The 18,746-nt window shown below is 39.0% G+C and overlaps 1 protein-coding gene across 1 annotated transcript in view; it reads left to right on the plus strand.

Moving 5' to 3' along the window:
• Positions 1-18,746, plus strand: part of UBA3 (ubiquitin like modifier activating enzyme 3) — a gene marked incomplete in the record, with an annotated part of 1,621,434 nt that overhangs the window by 1,409,970 nt on the left and 192,718 nt on the right. The window contains 1 exon segment of the mRNA XM_044077904.1: positions 3,459-3,522. Within this exon segment, the coding sequence (XP_043933839.1) occupies positions 3,459-3,522 (64 nt within the window).

The following is an 18,746-nucleotide window of genomic DNA, read 5'->3' on the forward strand; positions in this document are numbered from 1 at the left end:
GGGTATTCAGATGCGGGGTTAATTAATTTTGGAGCTCGCGTATGAGACAGCCCGGGGCACCATCTGGTCCCATGGAGGCAGTTCTTTTAGCTTTAGATAGACTCTTATTAACCAATGTATCAGTAATAATTGGAGTTGCACAATCCCCTGGAATAGTAATAGGCCCTATAGGTGGTGAGGGGGGGGGGGGGAATTTGCACTGAACCTATCAGCCGAGATGTTGGCAATGTCAGTGGGGTCAGTGTATTTTGTTCCATTTTGTACTAGCTCAGAACAGACCTGAGTGTTGCCATTTAGGTTTTTGATGTAACCATAGAAGGCCTTATGGTTATCCTTGGCATCCTTGGCAACTTTCTTTTCGAAATTGGCTTTAGTTGACTTGATGAGGGCCCTCAATTTCTTACTAACGCTGATCAGGGATGATTTTTCTACTTGAGATTTGGCCTTTTTTTGTACAAGTCTCCTCCTTTTATTGTATAGTTTGCTTATGGCCGGGGTCCACCAGACTGGTTTCTTCTTGCTTGAGGAAGGAGTCTTGATTTTATTTGGGATAGCATGGTCCATGCAATCCTGAAGATGTATATAAAGTGCCTTGGTGTAGGATTCTGCATCCTGGATATCATTATTCTTCTGCAAGGGAATAGTGAAGCTTTCCACTTCTGACGCATGTAGTTTGAAGTTTGCTTTGGAAAGGTTTTTTACAATGGTTTCTTTGACTGGGGGAGGTGGAGGGGTGAGGACATCCAGGGTTATCAGTTTGTGGTGTGATCTGACCAGAGAGGGAGTGATAACGGGTGTGGTACAATGGGCGCCCATATTTGTGATGACTAAATCCAATATGTTGTCCCCTCTAGTGGGAGAACATACCAGTTGTTCAAGGGCATTTGAATTTATAAATTCTATGAACCGCTGGGCATAGGAGTTTGAACTTTGGTAGTTCGCCCAGTCTATACCAGGGTAGTTGAAATCACCCAAAATTATGGTGTTTGGTAGGACCTTTATATTTTCCAATGCCTCAAGGAATGCTGAGTGAGCATCTTGGGACATGGTGGGTGATCTATAACAGGCTACAACTTGAAATGTGCTTTTGCCTGCTGATAGTTGTGCATGGATGATCTCTGGGGCATCATGCTGCGCCACTAACCTGGAGATGTGGGTATCCTTGATTAATATGGATACACCTCCGCCCTTTGTACTGTGATCCGGTAACTGAGGCCGGAAGGTATGATATGAATTGTAACCTGGTAGTGCTGGGGTGCTCTCTGGAGCCTTGAACCAGGTTTCTGTCACTGCACAAACATTGATTTTCTCCATACTGAGGAGTGCCTCGAGTGTGTGCATTTTGAGGTTGAGACTTCTGGCGTTGAGTAGCATTACCCTTAGTTTTTGGTTACCTGTGCTGGTTACGGTGGTTGGTTTGTCCTTTGAGCCTTGCCTAAAAAAGGCACTATGGGGACGGCAAGAGCCTTGGCCAGTATTTGAAAGCCTAGGGGTGACAGATGCAAACCATCTCTGGCGAAACAGCGAGGCTAGTCTATCATGTCATCCCAGGCAGACAGACACTGGATCCCCTTAGAATGAACCAGAAGGTTAGCCAATTGTTGAAGTTGATCATTTTGTCTTTGTATTGTGGTGTCATTCTAGGTGAAGGTAGTATGCTACTGAAGGTCAGGGTCATACCAGCTTGGGCTACATGATCAGAGAGCTCCTGAATGTCTCTTTTCATGTAGTCCAGGGAGGTACATCTTAGATCATTCACACCAACATGTTACAATGACAGCGTCATACTTGTACTTGTTCTGGAGTGACCTAAGTGCCTGCGGTATGTGGCAGATCCTAGCACCAGACAGGCAGCTGACAGTAACCTTCTGGTGTGGTGATAGAACAGAAAAAAAAACAGAAATGTTAAATTGTGCACAAAAATTCATGATTTTATTTCTATGCTTGTAGACCTAAAATCACAAAACGAGTACAGTTTTGTAGTTGTCTATGTAAATTAATTGACAAATATAGCAAAAATAGCAAAGGATATAGCACTGTATATGTAGGAACAAAAATTGAAGTATTTGAGGGAATTTAAAAATACCTTGCACTTATAGGGAGGAAGCTCAAATACCTGCTATCTTGAAATTTCCAGGTAGCACTGGCAAATCTGTTATTCTTGCAGAACAATTGACCTTGGTGTTTCTCCATGTCTGTCAGAATAATGCAGCAAGTAACGTGGTTTGCTAGCTGCCATGCCATTTGACAGAAGTCTGTGATGGATCAAGTAGTTACCAAGCCACAACAAGGACAAACAGGGTCTATTAGATGGGCATAGCTCGTGTGTGTGTTTTTTCCCCTTTTAAGTGATCAGTATGTTCACCATCCCTACACTACATCTTTAAAATTTCTTCATGGTGGGGAGGCATTAAGTTGGGGTCACTAGCTCCCCTTACATAACAGAGTTTACTGGGAAATCTCTCTCTCTCCATCTAACTGATGCATTTGGTCATCGGGGGATTAAAGCTGGACCCAAGTAAAGCAGAACCTTCAATGCAGTTTCACTTGCTAGGTCACTATTATTCTGTATCAGCACTTAAGCTTGGCCCAGTGTTACACAATTTTACCACAGTTCCTTTTCATCAGTACTATTTTTTTAAGATTTGTGTAGAATTTTCACTTCTTGGCCATCCCTTTCAGGAGGATCCTTTCCTTGCATATCACCCTAGCCCATGTAACCTTAATTTTCTGATGGAAAAGTTCACTCCCCTCAGTGTTTAAAGCTATCCTTCTCAGCAGGAACAGCATTTGCATTCCAAATACTCATTTTTATGGACAGGTAGAATATCAGTAGCGGGGAGCCTTGACACATACTAAATTGTATCTTTCAAAGCAGGTCTTGTACTGGTTGCAGTGTGTAACTTTATCAAACATTTCCACTTGCTGATTATTTTTCTGATGATTTTAAACTGTGCTGAGTAGCTGGTACATAATGTATATACACCATGGAAAAAAGAGCAGTTAAGAACTGTGCCTCATCAAAGTGTGCAATTGTCAGTCTTCAAGCTGTATGTTGAAATACTTCTAAAAATTATTCCATGGTGCTAAACCTTTGCATCATTTTCAAATGTATATACGCACAAAGTGATTTTCATTGTAAATACCTACCCCCACACTTTTTATGCATTTGATGCTGCTGATCTGTTACTTTGTTTATCCAAATGCTTATGGTTTAACTTATTTTTTTTTAACTTCTCCAAGTATTTTGCACTTGAATAGGTTTTCATTTTTGTCATGGTGAGTTCATTTTTTTCTTGAATTCCTTAAAGTCCATTAACTGTCTCAGTTTGTGGGGAATATTCTTTCTATATGGTATTTACAACTGTTTGTTTGATTTTACAAAGGAAATGTACGTCTCTAACACATAATTCAAAGCTCAGGTTTTCTAATATCTTTTTCTAATGTCTGTTTTATAGTCAGATGAAGTCTCCAGCCATCACTGCAACATTAGATGGGAAAAATAGGACGCTGTATTTGCAGGTAAGCAGTTTTCAGGACTTCGAGCTTAGAAGGAAAATAATTGAATTTTCTAGCAGACAAGGGCCACTTTTCTCATCTAGTTCTACTGTTCTGTCTAATGTTTAAGCTTTAATTCTTTGTCAGCTACCACCTTACTGTTTTAGTACCCTGTGAAAATTACTTTTGTTGCATACATTTTTGAATTTCAGTGTGGCCTTCCTGCAGCACAGAATGAAGTGAAATTTATTTATTTTATTTTAACCTGGTTAACATAATGACCCAGTATGAGGGCATTGGGTTGGACCACGATAGATTCCAGGGTGCTTAGGAACTTGGAGTGAGAGTCTAGGGACATGTTTGGGGTTCTGTAGCAGGCTGACTTGTATCGCCGTCTTACCCAGTGTTATTTGTACCTGGAGTATCTCGAATGCGTTATGCTGGGCTACCAGTCTAGAGTTGTGTGTATCCTTTAAGAATATGGAGACACCACCACCTTTGGAGCTTCTGGACATATTTTCGGGCCAAAAGGTATGGAATGAGTTGTAGCCTGGGAGGGAAGGAGGTGCTTTCTGCCTCTTTTAAACCAGGTCTCCAATACAGCACAGATGTCGACATTCTCCATTTTGAGGAGAGCTTTGCGTGAGTACATCTTGAGATTTAGACTTCTAGCATTGAGCAGCATGACCCTCAGATCTCATTTGTTTGTAGCTGTTATGGTGGAATTTTGGTCTTTGGAACACTGCCTAAAAAGGCACTGTAGGGGTGGCAAGAGCCTTAGCCAGTACCCAGAATCCCAGGAGTAACAGATGCAGGCCGTCTTTGGTAAAGCATCGAGGTCTGTCGATCTTGTTGTCCCAGGCAGATACTGGGTCCCCTTAGAATGACACCAGAAACTTAGCCAGTTGTTGAAGTCAATCATTTTCTGTTCATACTGTGGTATCATTCTGGGTGATGGTAGAATACTGCAAAGGGCTAGGGTCATACCTGCCATAGGATCATACCATAATCCGAAAGTTCCATCACATCTCTTTTTATGTAGTCCAGGGAGGTATGTCACAGGTCATTCACACCCACATGGACAATGACTGAGTCATATTTGTACTTGTTGTGGAGTGACCCGAGTGCATGTGTTATGTGGCAGATCCTGGCACCTGATGGACAACTCACTGTCACCTTCTCCTTGTTCAACCTAGTGAGTGGGGACATCAGTGTGCCTCACAGTTGAGTCTTCTATGATTAGTACATTGGGCAAAGTGTTTTGCCTTAAGGGTTTGGGTTGAGGGCCACACTGGTGGTGAGCTGTGTGTTCTGGGGTTGGTGGTGTGTTGTGGTGGTCGATTGCGTTTCTGTCTCGGGGGTCTCTGTTTGGGGTTAACTTTTATTGAGAGCCTCTGCGAAGGTGGTGTATGGTTTATGTTTCTATGAGCGGGTTGTGATGGTTGGTGTTTTGGAAGGCTGTGTGTTCTATGTAGTGAGTTGCAGGTATTAACCTTCTCCTCTTGACCAAGCTAGTCCAGTCTTGGTTGAAGCGTGAACTTCTTCCAGTTTGGTGATATAAGTACATCTCTCACAGGTATGAGTGTTGGGAGGTAAGAGGAGTGGGTTGTCTGTGTACATTAGACAGATGCTACACTGTCAGAATGCCCAAGTGCACCAGGTTAGCAGGAGAAAGCACCGGAAATTGCCCTACAGTCATACCAGGAGGGGTGGTCATAACTAATAAGTACTGGTGCTGTTACTGCGTAGGAAGAGCTAATGCTACAGTAAGTGCTGCAAAAGCCTGTTAAAGTGGTAGCCGATTAAGCTAATTGAAGTGCAAGAAGTAAAAGAACAAGCATGTTCTAAGGGGAAAATTGAAGAGCAGACTTTCTGGCACCAGTAATAGTTTACCTCAGTTGAGCGCCAATGCACAGTGCGCAAACACATGCTTTTTAAACCAGAAAGTTGAAAGGGATGGGAAAAATGCCTTTCTGTTACGGACAGGCGGTGGTGAAGTATAGAGGAGGCTTTACATAACTGAATAGCAAGGCAATAGATTTGAACTGGTAATTAATTGAATAGCAAGGCAATAGATTTTAATTGGTAATTACTGTAGAAAGGAGTTAATCAAAGATGTCTCTTGGTTAAAGGTTATGAATTGTCAGCATGCTGATGTACTGAATGTGTTTGTGTAGCTCTGCTTGGAGATGTGTAAGCAAGTTTGCCTGTTTTAATAAGTTTTGTTTTATCTAAACAAAATTCTGTTTTCTCTGACCTCCTATTACCTCAAAATGCATAATTTAAGTAAGCAGTGACTCTGAATGAGAGAGAGTTTTTTTAAGATCAAAATATTTGATGTCTGAGCATTTTATTTCTGGCATATTAAATTCATGTATTCCAGTTTTATACCTGAAAAATCCAAACAAAAACATAATTGCTACACCACATCGACTTACGACCACACCACATAACATTACGAAGCAAAAATAAAATATTGGTATACCATTTTGATTTACAGCCATCTCTCTCAGTACTACAGGAAAAAATTAGATTTTATTACTTCAGTAAAAAATTAGATTGACTTAAAAGAAGTCAAAACTGCCACTGTTAATAGAGTAAGAGTAACAGCTGTTGGTATACTTGAGTAGAAAAAAGGAGGAACCAAGCAGACTACGTTTGGTCTGTCTTTGGGAATGACCCCATCAAACCTTTCATGGTCATCATTAGACACAACTAAGCCCCCCCCCCCCCAACAAAAAAAGGCTTCCTTTTCACAGAGCCTTTACTGCCCCTGTTGTGTAGACCTCAGGAAGTTGCTCAGTGGTTCACAACCGTTATAAGGACCCATGGGGGGGTCAGTTTATTATCCTAGTCTGAATCCAGAAAGTGTCCAGGATCATTTCTAACTTGCATACTTATCCATGAGCAAGATCACTGATAAAATCTGTGGTGGCTACCTTCTTCAACAGCCTCATCAAGAACTTTTTTGGCAGTAAACGCAACTGTAGTAGGCCCACCTAAAGATATTTAATCCTAATAGAATCATCCCACTTCATCAGAACAACAAAGGAGTTAAGCATATCTTTGTCAGCCATAGCCTGTGAAATAGAGCTTGAATATTTTGCTTTGTACTGCAACAGTGAAGGATGGCCCAAATAACATACCACCAGTCAGCCAGTAAATCTGACAGCTCCAACAAAATGTCAGTGCTCCAGAACTAATGTCAGTCAGTCTGACTCGTTTATAAAAGCATTTATACTGAAGCCACCAGGTGAAAATCCTGAATTTTTGAGTTTTGGTTGTAAGTGTCTGCAATTTCCGTAGCTGGCACTAGAAGTTTTGTTCACCGCATTTCTGTGTTGGACCTACCTTCCAGGAGCTTCCCCGGGGAGTCGGTAGTTTGCTTATCAAGCATTTAATTTTCTTGTACAGTCTGCTCATTAATGTTTATAGCCCCCCCACCACCACCACCATTGCCCAACACAGATTTTGATCAGAAGAAATATTAATCCACTTTAACCCTTTAAACATGTTTCTTGTGGAGAATTTCTAGTGCTTCCCAGGAGTCATCCTGTATCAAGCACAGAACATATCCCAAGATGTCTCTGGTTGATCTAGTCTTGATTTCAAAGCAAGTTTAGAGCTTAGTCAAGTTCTGAATTCAGAAACCCACTCACCCCATTATCTGTGTGCTTCATTTGGAACAGTTCCAATAGGTATCTGGGTTTGTTTTTTAAATTATCACCTTTTCAAGACCACCATCTTTGGTCTGTTTTCACCCGTGGCTTTTACCCAGTCTCAAGAAGTCCATTTACTCCTAGTTTCCAAGGAGAGTGGCTGCCTCACACTTTGACCCTGCAGGTGGGCATTTTCTCTGAGGAGAAAACAACCTTACAGTCTGTGACATCTAAGACTGCCACTCCACTCTTTAGTGCAGAGAGCCAAGGAATGAACTTTAAGATATTTGTCTCAGGAAATGTTTATAGAAGGGCTTCCTATCTGGTCATAGCTAGGATTACTTGTCCACGTCATGGTGCTCATACTTCTTTGCTCCCATTGTGTAGGTAGCTTACCAAACAGGGAGACTTGCTACATTCCTCCACCAAGGGAGTCATTAAGTAGGTCTCATCCACCCCCCTCAACCAGGATAAGTGCAATGCTGCTTCCTGTGCCATCAGATGCCCAAGTCACTAATTTGAACCAGAGTCTCCCAGATCATAGTCAGAGCTTTGTCTTTCTACCCCATTAGCAAAGCTAAATCATTTTAAACACCTATAACACATTTCAAATTAGAATTAATTATCTGCTGGCTGTTTATCACTCATGTTTTACCCATATCCATCAGGCACAGAAAAAATTAATGCTGAACTCCTGTAAGAGGAAGGAGGAGATACTCCTGGTTGGTGCCCCAGAACTTGTATAAAATTAGAAAAAGCAATCTCATTTGGTTAATTCTGTGATGCACAGTGTGGTCTCATATACCCAAGCTTCCACAATCCATCAGATGGACCCTTTGTCCAAAAGATTGATAACGTTTTCCTTCTCTACGAAAATATTTATATTAAATGCTTCATCAAAACAACAAAATGTGCAGGGATTTCTGCAAAAATTACCTAAAAAGTATACACCACTCGAGATGGAATAAATATTTGTAGGGCCAATATTTGTAAATCCAACAGTTGTTGTCCCATCTTCTAGGGGAAAAAATTTATTTGTCTTTAATGTGCATGTAGACAAGTTTAGCAGTTCTGCAAGTGTAGTTTCCACATACCAGAGAGATTCAATCTCATTATTCAAATACTGTTAGATTGAAATTATGTCAAACAGACAAGCTGTGCAACTGTATGTTTGTAATTGCTGACAGATTTATTGAAACAAGCCGACCAAGCACTACTGTGTGATTATTACATTTTTTATAACACAGATATAACTGTTAAATACATGGCACTGTTTCAGCTGACTCTGATTACAAACTGTCTACCAAAACCGTTGTACAACCACTTTTATAGTTTTAAAATGGGTTTTTGATGAAAACATTTTTTTTTTTTATTGAAGCCTTTTTGTCTGCATTTGTATTTCATTCCAGAGAAAACCAGTTTTAGCAGGCCAAAATGTATTTTTACTGATAGGATAGTTTGTAACTTTTTTGCTATGTTAGCCATTTTCCTTTTCACTTGAATATCTGTGTACATTCAGCTATTTAGGATATTTTAACAAGCCTCTATTGTTAATGCCATTAGTTACAAAAACATTCAGACGTATAATACTTTTTGTTCCACCCAAGCACATTCTGTTAAACCAAATGCATATTTTTCTGCACTTGCAGACGCTGTGTCGTGCTAGTTTAAAAAATATCACACTGTTGTGATTACCAGACCTCTGTTACTCTGAAGGAAAACAGTTCTATAAAGGAATAAGGGAGTCCTAAGTGAAAAATCTGCACTGGTTGAGTTTAGTTTAATCTAGAAAAGAAGCTGCTGTTAAAAAGGGATAGTTTTTATGCAGTAACTAAAGGAATCCGAGGTAGTCAGAAAAAATTGGGAAGAGAAATTAGATATGCAGTTAACAAAGAAACAGTGGGAGGATGTACATATGTCTCCTGAATATGCAACAAAGTCTAGAAGGTTTAGGATTTTTGCTTGGAAGTGTTTGCATAGGTATTTTTATACCCTAAGCAGACTCCAAGGAATTTTTCCTCAGGTAGCAATTGTAGGAGGTCTGATGGAGAAGAGAGAGGTATCTGTTACCTGTTCTAACCTCAGCCTGTCTCCTTACCTCCTTTGAAAACCTGAATTACATTCAGTTTCACTACCCTCCAAAACAAACAGCCATACAAACTCTTAGTCTCTCCCTTTATCATATAAATATCACATCTACACCGATCTACCTGCTAGCCAAATACCATAGACTCATACACATTAAACACAACGATCTTACAGTAAGGAAAGTTAAATATCAAATTACTAATATAAATAATCCCACACTAAGACTAAAACTCTACTTAAAAGATGGTGGCATCCAACCTAACCCTGGCCCAGCCAATGTCTCTACAATTGATTCTCATAGCCCCAATCCTTTTATCCCACTTACCCCCACTAGACTCCCCAACTCGCTCTTAATAGCGCACCTCAATGTCTGCAGTATTAATAACAAAGTTGCCCATCTCCATGCCCTCTTAGATGTTCACTCCTTTGACATCTTATGTCTGACTGAAACATGGTTAAAACCTGGAACTAAAGATAATGAAATCATTCCTCCAGGATATAATATACTGAGACAAGACCGATTAAAATGTAAGGGTGGTGGAGTAGCAATTTTATATAAAGATGGGCTACAAATCACCTCTTTACCTTATAACCCTCAGGATAATAATGCAGAAGTCCTTATTTCCAGAATCCAACTCAACCATAGTAAATCATTATACATCACCTGTATCTATCTACCTTCTGGTAATAATACCAATGCTATAGAGAATATCCTAAGCTGGATGTCATTAACCTACCCACAAAAAAACAATACTACTAGGAGACTTCAATACTGACTGGAAATGTGTCAATGCTGAAAATCCTACTTCCCATATTAACCTTCATGGTTTCTCTCAAACCATCCAACTCCACAACCAGAATTAACAAGCCAAACAAAAAAGAGAGCACCTTAGATTGGATTCTTATTGATAAACATCACCAAACTTGCAAAGAAGGAACCTAACCTGACTATGTAAATGATCACTCATTGACCTACATTATCGGGCAAAAGAATGAAATTTCCAACCCCCCCCCCAACATATAGGATTTCACGGACCAACAAACACTTTTTTAACCCTGTGCTACTCCAAAGTGAGCTTAACTCTAAATTCTTAACTGTCCTTGACCAGCATGCACCTAAACGTTCTGTTAGAATTAAGTCCAAACCAGTCCCCTGGCTCTCAAAAGAAACCAGACAAAAAATCCTACTCTGAAATAAATCTTGGGCTAGGTGGCGAACTACCAAAAATATCTCAGAGCAGTTAACATTTAGACAGATGAGAAATATAACAAAAAAAAGCTATACTCTCAGACAAAAAGAACTACTATTAAAAATTACAGCAAATCCAGCATAATAACCCTCAAAAGTTCTGGGCGAGTATCAATAGACTCCTTCACCCAGGGCACTCCAGCACACCAAATCCACAAGGGGCTAATCATAATATTCCCCATCAAATGGCTAATGCCTTCAATACCTTTTTCACCGAAGCTGTACAATCTCTTGCCAGTCAGCTATCCCCAGATAGCTCAAGCTTTCCCTCCTCCATTCCCAGCTCTCTCCCTACAGTCCATCTGCAACCCATGTCTACCACCTACATCTATAAACTTATCCAAAAACTCAAGCCTTGTACTCCTTCTGCTGACCAGTTACCATCTGAGTATCTGCAAAAAGCAGCCAAAGTAGTAGCCTATCCTATTTCCATCCTTATAAACAGAACCATTAATGAAGGAACTATCCCAGACATCTGGAAAATCTCTCACATTATCCCCCTACAGAAAGGTGGTAACTCAAATGACTATTCTGACTATCTGCCTATAGCTCTGCTATCACCCTTAGCAAAAATCATGGAAAAATGTATTCACAGTCAGCTACTTGACCATTTAATTCAACATAACATACTAGCTAATAGCACCTCCACCATATATCCAATATACCATGAACCTCCTCCTACGTGTCGTGGCACAAGTATAAAAACCCTAAACCCTAAAATAATAAATTATAAAATTTATTAAAACACCAAACAACAACAAAACAACAAAACAAGCCGCTTGCATCATATCATCCCATCATCATCATCCATCATCCATCCAAATGTTAACTTCCTTAAAAACAATAATAATTATTAATTAGTTAGTTAAAAAATAAAGTAATAATAATATTAATACACATACAAACAAAAAAGTGCACAAAAAGGAAAATAAAAAAATAAAAAAAATATAGAAATATATAATAGAAAGATTAAAAAGAGGAGGAATGTGAATAATGCCCTTTAATAGCATATAGAGGTAAAAAAAAAAACAATATAAAGTTTTTGGGTGTGGAAGAGGTCAAAGGAGCGAGAGGGGGAGGTGATTGGGGAGTCATTCTGAATACAGAGAAATGATTTGGCAGCTCAGGCTGGATGCCTGTGGTCCATATGGAATGAATGATCACCAGTTTGTTTGGTGGTTACATAAAGACATAAAGATAGCCGTTCTGTTAAAGTATGTATATTTTCATTTTTTTTTTTTTGTTTATTATTTATTACGATTCATTACAAATCATATTACAATAATGTATATTATATATATATATTATTTTTATTTATATATATTTTATTTATATATATTGATTTTTTACATTTTTTAATATTGTTAAATTATATATTTAGTATGAACAATACCTATTTATTTATTTAATAAGCAATGTTTATTATTATTATTTATGCTTTTATTAATTAACTAACTAATTAATTAGAATTGTATTTAAGGGCAGTTAACATATGATAGATGAAGCTTCAATCCCATTGTGCTTGTTTTTGTTGTTTTGTTGTCCAATAAATTTGTTATTTTATTCATTTATACTAGCTAATAGCCAACCTGGCTTTAGGCCATTCCATAGTACCACTACTGCCCTCCTATCATTCACTGATTCCATTAATAGAAACAGTAATAACAACATCCCATCGTCTGCACTCTTCATTGACCTCTCAAAAGCCTTTGATATGGTAAACCACCCTCTGCTAATAAATATTCTCAAATCCCTTTCCCTTGACACTCAAGCTGTTCAGTGGTTCAATTCCTATCTCAGCAATAGGCAGCAGGCAGTACCTGGGAGAACAGTCTTATCATCCCACCTGCCAGTCACCCTGGGAGTCCCTCAGGGCTCATTATTAGGACCTCTCCTTTTCTCTCTTTTCATTAATGACCTACACATAGCAATTTCTCAAGCCACCTGTATACAATATGCAGATGACTCTCCACTCGTATGTTCAGCCATCTCCTCATCGGAACTGCAAACTCTGACTCAAACGGTATTTAACACAGTGGAGACATGGTTCTTGAAATGCTGCCTCCTCTTGAATCCCAAAAAAACTAAGGTCCTACTCTTTACTCCTACCAGCAAGTCCACCTCTATAGAATTCGCTGTCATTTCTAACAGTGGCACCCCCATATCCCCACCAAACTCTTAGGAATTACAATAGATAATAACTTTGATAGCCATATTAACAACACTATAAAAACTGTAAACAGAAAAATGGGCTCCCTGAATAGAATCAAAACCTTCCTAACTCCTACAGCTAGAACCACAATCACCCACTCACATCTAATCTCAACTCTTCTTTATGCCTCACCCATATATACCAACTTAAAAAAATTAGCTTCTCAAATTAGCTAACTCCTATATTAACATTGCCAGATTTGCCACTGGGAATCCCTTCAGTACCCACCACTGCCAGAATCTACAGCAGCTAGGTTGGTCAAACTACAAAACCAACTGCAACTTTCCCAACTTACCATTGCCCATAAGATCCTAAATCAACCTAATAAGACTCTTATACTTTCAAACCTCATAATCCCCTACACAAATCTTAACAGCTTACACTCTTCAAGCAAACTTCCAATGAACATAGGTAAGTCCAACAACCTGGCAGGGTATTATCTGTTCTCTAACACAGCTGGAAAAAACTGGAACCTACTACCTACTGAACTAACATCACTTCCTTCCCTACCCCTCTTTAAACAAAATCTAAAAAGACACCTCAAAACACATGCCCCTGCAGTAACCCTGACTAAACTCCACCCTTCACTAATACTCTTTATGTTCTTACTTTATATACTAAGTCAATGCTGCTTACTATTTCTGAAAGCTGCAAGTGTACACTAGGAAACTTAAACTACCTTTGTGAACGTCATGTATCAACTACTGTAAATTATCAGTGTATCATATTGTAAAGGAAATGTTTTATCCTGTTGGCTAATATTAGTGTAATCTTATCTTCTTGTTTGTACTGCTTTTGATTGCTGTCTGCAGTCTGTTATTATTTTGCTTATTGTTAAGAGACTGTTTTATCTCTGCAATCCTTTATTATTTTGCTTATTGTTAAGACTGTGTTTTATTACTGCTTTGTGTTATTATTGGAGCTTTTCTCTCTGGGCCTCTACTGAAAATGGACATATTATCCAGTTAGACTAGCCCAGTCAACAAATGTAAAATAAATAAAAATAAATAAATCTGAGAGCATATGTTTTCAGAGTGTAATGAGTTGGCAGACTTTAAATTCCCTAGAGTACTCTGTCAGGAATACCAGGTGGGAAAATGAGTATAACTAAGGAAGTTTTTTTTTTTTTTTTTTTTTTTTTTTTTGAGCTGGAATGCAGGATCTGAATTGCCTAGACACAGTAAGGCCTTGTTAAGTTTAATTCTTGTAGCTGCCAAGAAAGCATTTGCTGGAAAATGGAAATCTTGTCTAAATCAACTGTACCTGAAGTGGTGAATTTTATAACTGAGAAAAAAAACAGGAAGTGGGATTTTTAGAAGAGGATAGGAGCAAATTACGCGTTTATATCACGTTATGGAAAGATGAAACTAGCGAACGCTATTTCATCGAACCTAAAATATCTCAACCACATAATATCGAACATTCAGAACAGCAAATTATTTTCCTTGGGAAAAGATTCGCTATTCCGAAACACACATACACACACAAGCACACCTAAAAAACATCAATATACACACACACATACACTTATAATCCTACAACTAACCCTACACTAAACTATACATACACTACTATCTATCCACTTACCTTACCCGTAAACCTAAGGTCTGTCACTATCGCACACTCACCTAACCCGCTTCCTAACCCTAACTCACTTAACCCGCACCTTAACTCACCTAACCCACTCCCTTAACCCTAACTCACCTAACCCGCACCCTAATCCTAACAACCACACAATCGCACACTTACCTGAACCCGATCCATAAATTTCCACCACAGCGCTGAAAATAGCGAAGCCACCAATCCGGCCAACAAAAATCTTTCCCTAGGAAAGAATTTTGTTTTCTGCAGCTTCGCTATTTTTAGCATTTGCTCAAAACGGGACAGTATTAGAACATTCAAAGTTTTAAAACTTCGATGTTCTGATATAGACCCGCAAATTACATAGACAAAATGGATATTGCGGGAACAATACATGTAGAAAATGTTATGGAGGAGGATTGAGCTTTAAGAAAAGGCAGTAATTGAAAAATGTATGTAATGCAGGATTGATTAAATTGTATAGAAAAAATGTACGCAATATATAATGTTTATAAATGTAAACTTAATGTAGCTTATTTACTTTTTTATAAATGTAAGCTTATCTCTGTCACAAGTGGTAATTCAGTAAAAGTGTTAAAGAAAAAATGTCTGAAAGCAGTACAGGAGCTGATTGCTAAGGGACAAGTGGGCTCAGTGTGAAGTCAGACCTTAAAGGTTTTTGCTTTAGCTTGATGAAAGGTCGACGTGCAAATTGCAAAGATTGCTACAAAAGTAACTAAATTTTTTTTCTTTATATATTTTATTAGTTTGTGGCTGCTGTTTTAGCAATTTGTTGTAGTCCTGTGTATGATCAGTAGGGGGAGGTTTCAACATGTTAACCAGGCCGGCAATATTTGGTGCATTGACTAATTAGTCCAGTAAATAAACGTGAATTGGGGGGGGGACTAAACAGGACATTACATGTACAATAAGATGAGAATAGGCACAAGTAAACTGTAACGTTTGGTTGAGGGTGGGATATCAGCAGGAAAGGTGTGTGGAAATAAAAGGAGAAAGAATAAAGTTGTCAATATAATTTGAGTAAAAAGGAGTCTTGAGATTGTAGTAATGCACAACACTGGGGAATTGTCTGGGAGAGTGAAAGTTTCACCTTTTCACGGGAAGTGACCATGCTTAGAAGCCACTTAAGTACACTGATCAAGCCTGGGCCCGGCATTTATGCAGCAAGATTGCCATTAGTTTTATCTATACAGTTTCAAAGAGGGACATTAAAAAGGGTGGCAGAGACCCTGCAACATCATGTTAGTTGGAAATGGGAGGCAATAAAGATTGCAGTGGAGATACCTAAGGTGGGTTAGTAATAAGCCAAAACACAAAAATAGTGGCTGATGCCTTATCTCAATATATTAACATAAAATGTCAGTGGCCTCACAGATAAAAGGAAGAGAGATTGAGTACTAGTTTTTGAGTAAAATGAAAGCCAAAATAATTCAAGAAACTCACTAGAGTGATAAAAGGGCATGAATCATTTATCAGTAGGAAAATATCATACTGTGTAGAGCTAAAGGATGAAAGAACGAGGGAAATACTTATTTTAGTTTCATCAGACATAAGAAAAAGGGTAGATGAGGAAACAAAAAATAAAAAGAACAAGAGATGTGGCTGTTAAAGGTAGATGACAAGGGAAGTTGTTGACTTTGTCTATATATCCCTCCAATCCACGTTACGAGCAGTAAAGGATATTTTGGCAGATATTGTTGAGTTCCAAATTGGAATGACAGTAATAATGGGGACTGGAATTTGACAGCGAAGCAGGTAATAAATATATACTGGGTTCCTAGGAAAATCCTCCTCCCCAAAGATGGTGTATTTAGAAAAAAACAAAAACCAAGCCAAACAGCAACCAAGAAAAACCAGCAGTTTTCTGTAGAATGTCACCAAGCACGATAGATTCCACCACAGTTAAAAACAAAGTGCAAAAACACTTTGCACTTTGTTTTTAACTGTGGTGGAATCTATCGTGCTTGGTGACATTCTACAGAAAACTGCTGGTATTTAGAAAAAAGTTTGAGGATTTTTTTATGTTACAGGGAGTGGTACCCACAACATTAAATGCACCTACCGTTTTTCATAGTATAACACCTGATCTAGAATAGCTGGAGGTTATATTACTAAAGAATATTTTTACTGCATGAATAAGTGCTATATCCCCCACTCTGGAATCAGATAAACTTACTAAGCTGGGCATAAATCCCTATATCACTCGATGGGTTGCCAACTGGCTTACTGACAGAACCCACACTGTAAGAGTAGCCGACTCCAAATTCAGCTCCAGACAAGTGGAGTACCTGAGGGTTCAGTCCTGGGACCGCTCTTGTTTGTCATCTGCTTCTCTGAAGTACAGGCCAACACTAAGGGACTTTGGCTAACAAAGTTTGCAGATGACTGCAAACTGGGAGCCATTATTGAATCCCCAAATGATGTGGATATTCTACAAAAAGGGCCTTACAGAAACAGATGCTTGGTGCCAGAGCCATGGGCTCAAGCTTAATGCCAAGAAATGTATAGTTATCCCCTTTGGGAAAAAACATGTACCCATGAATTACCACATAGGTGGCAGTACACTAAACACTGAAAGTGTGATGAAGACTTAGGGGCACAGGTGGACACTGGTCTCACCTTCGATAACCACATCGCCACAACAGTCAGGAAATCTTTCTGTGGCACACCTCATCACTAATGGCTTTTCATCCAGGAAAAATGAGGTCATTGTCCCACTGTACTCATCCCTCATTAGACCCATTATAGAGTATAACGCCCCATTTGGTATGTACCTCACAAGACAAATGCAACAGCTGGAAAGGCCGCAGAAGTACCTCACTAAAAGAATCACAGGCCTAAAGCAGATTCCATATGCTGACCATCTAAATAAATGCCAGCTATACTCCATGGCATATCGTCTACTCAGAGGCAGTCTTTGCTTAACATACAAGGCCATGTCAAACCCTGAGCTGTTGGACATGCTCCACTTAAAGAAGTCCCTCAGAGCCACATGCTCCAGGGATCTAAATATTGTCATCACAATGAACAAAACATGCTGGAGGGATAGGTTCCTGACCCAGAGACTCCCCATACTCTGGAATAGACTGCCCATACATGTCAAGCAGAGCTCCTCCTTGTCCCTCTTCAAAACGAACCTTGATGATTGGATGTGAGATAGAAATTCATCCCGGGGATCATGTCAGTCGCCTTGCTAGACAGGGGTCCAGGGAAGTAAATATTGTGGGAAGAAATTTCCAGGGAATTGTTATGGCTAGGCTTGTATCGGCCCTAGGGCCGATAGCCTAGTACCAACCTGTGAACCTATACATATCCAATCATGCTTTCTGATCATGCTCCCATACAAGAAAAAGTGATGGGAGAGGAGATACACGGGAAAGTGATAATGCTTTTCCCAGTTATAAAAAAATGAAGCATTTGTCAGATGGTTAAAAGAGGGTTTGAGTGATGGTATTTCTCAGACAGATGAGGAGGATGGAATGACTCAAGGATAGGAAAAGCTAAAACAGGACATAAAAATTGAAGTTGCTTTAAAATCCAATAAGATTTGGTGGCCAGTACTGAGATCTATTGGGAAGCAATTGCAGAACTGAGGGATTTGCAAAGCAGAGAGACTAGGGGAATATAACTGCAATGAAACAAATATTGAAGCTAAATGAAAATATTTCTGCACATTTAGACAAACTTGTTGAACCCCAGGTTGCCTTTTTTAACAATCCGAGATCTCTCGGAATTCTTGCTCAACGTCTTAGGCAGCAAAACGTAGTTAGAAACAGCACATCTAAAAAGCCCGGGAGCAAATAGGCTAGTAAATGATCCGGATAAGATATTAGAAATTTTGGCAGACTTGTTCTAAATTATGTACCTCAACTCCATAGGAAATGTGACAGTACTTAAGGTTAACTTTGCTCAAGCTCAAAAGGGAGGGAAGAGAGAGCCTAATGAAACCCATAGACAAGGAGATGACAATAATAGCTATTAGACAACAAAAGATAGGTAAAACTCCAGGACAGGAAATTATACCTATAGACGTTTGGAAAGTTCAAGAGGAACTGGTAGTGAGTTTGATCCAAACTTTTTTAATGATATTCTACAAGAAGCTGAAGTACCATATTCGTGGGATGAGACTGTAATAGTGATTACACCTAGAGAAAGAAGGGGTAGGACAAACTCAGATTCTTAAGGCCTGTCTCAATATTAAATCAACTATAAAATATTCATGACTATATTAACAAATGGATTAGCATGGATTTTTACAGATTTGATTAATCCTGACCAATGTGGCTTTCTGAAGTGAAGGCAAACTTTTGAAAACATCAGTAAATCAATTATGATACAAAAAGATGCAGAATACAACAAAAGACCACTCCTGCTTGTAGGGCTTCACAAGGAAACGGACTTTGAGAGAGAGTGTACTGGAGCTTTCTGGAATTAAGGA

The sequence above is a fragment of the Protopterus annectens genome, chromosome 7.part0, assembly GCF_019279795.1.
Source record: "Protopterus annectens isolate FY-2018-M chromosome 7.part0, PAN1.0, whole genome shotgun sequence".
In the NCBI taxonomy this organism is placed as follows: domain Eukaryota; kingdom Metazoa; phylum Chordata; order Ceratodontiformes; family Protopteridae; genus Protopterus; species Protopterus annectens.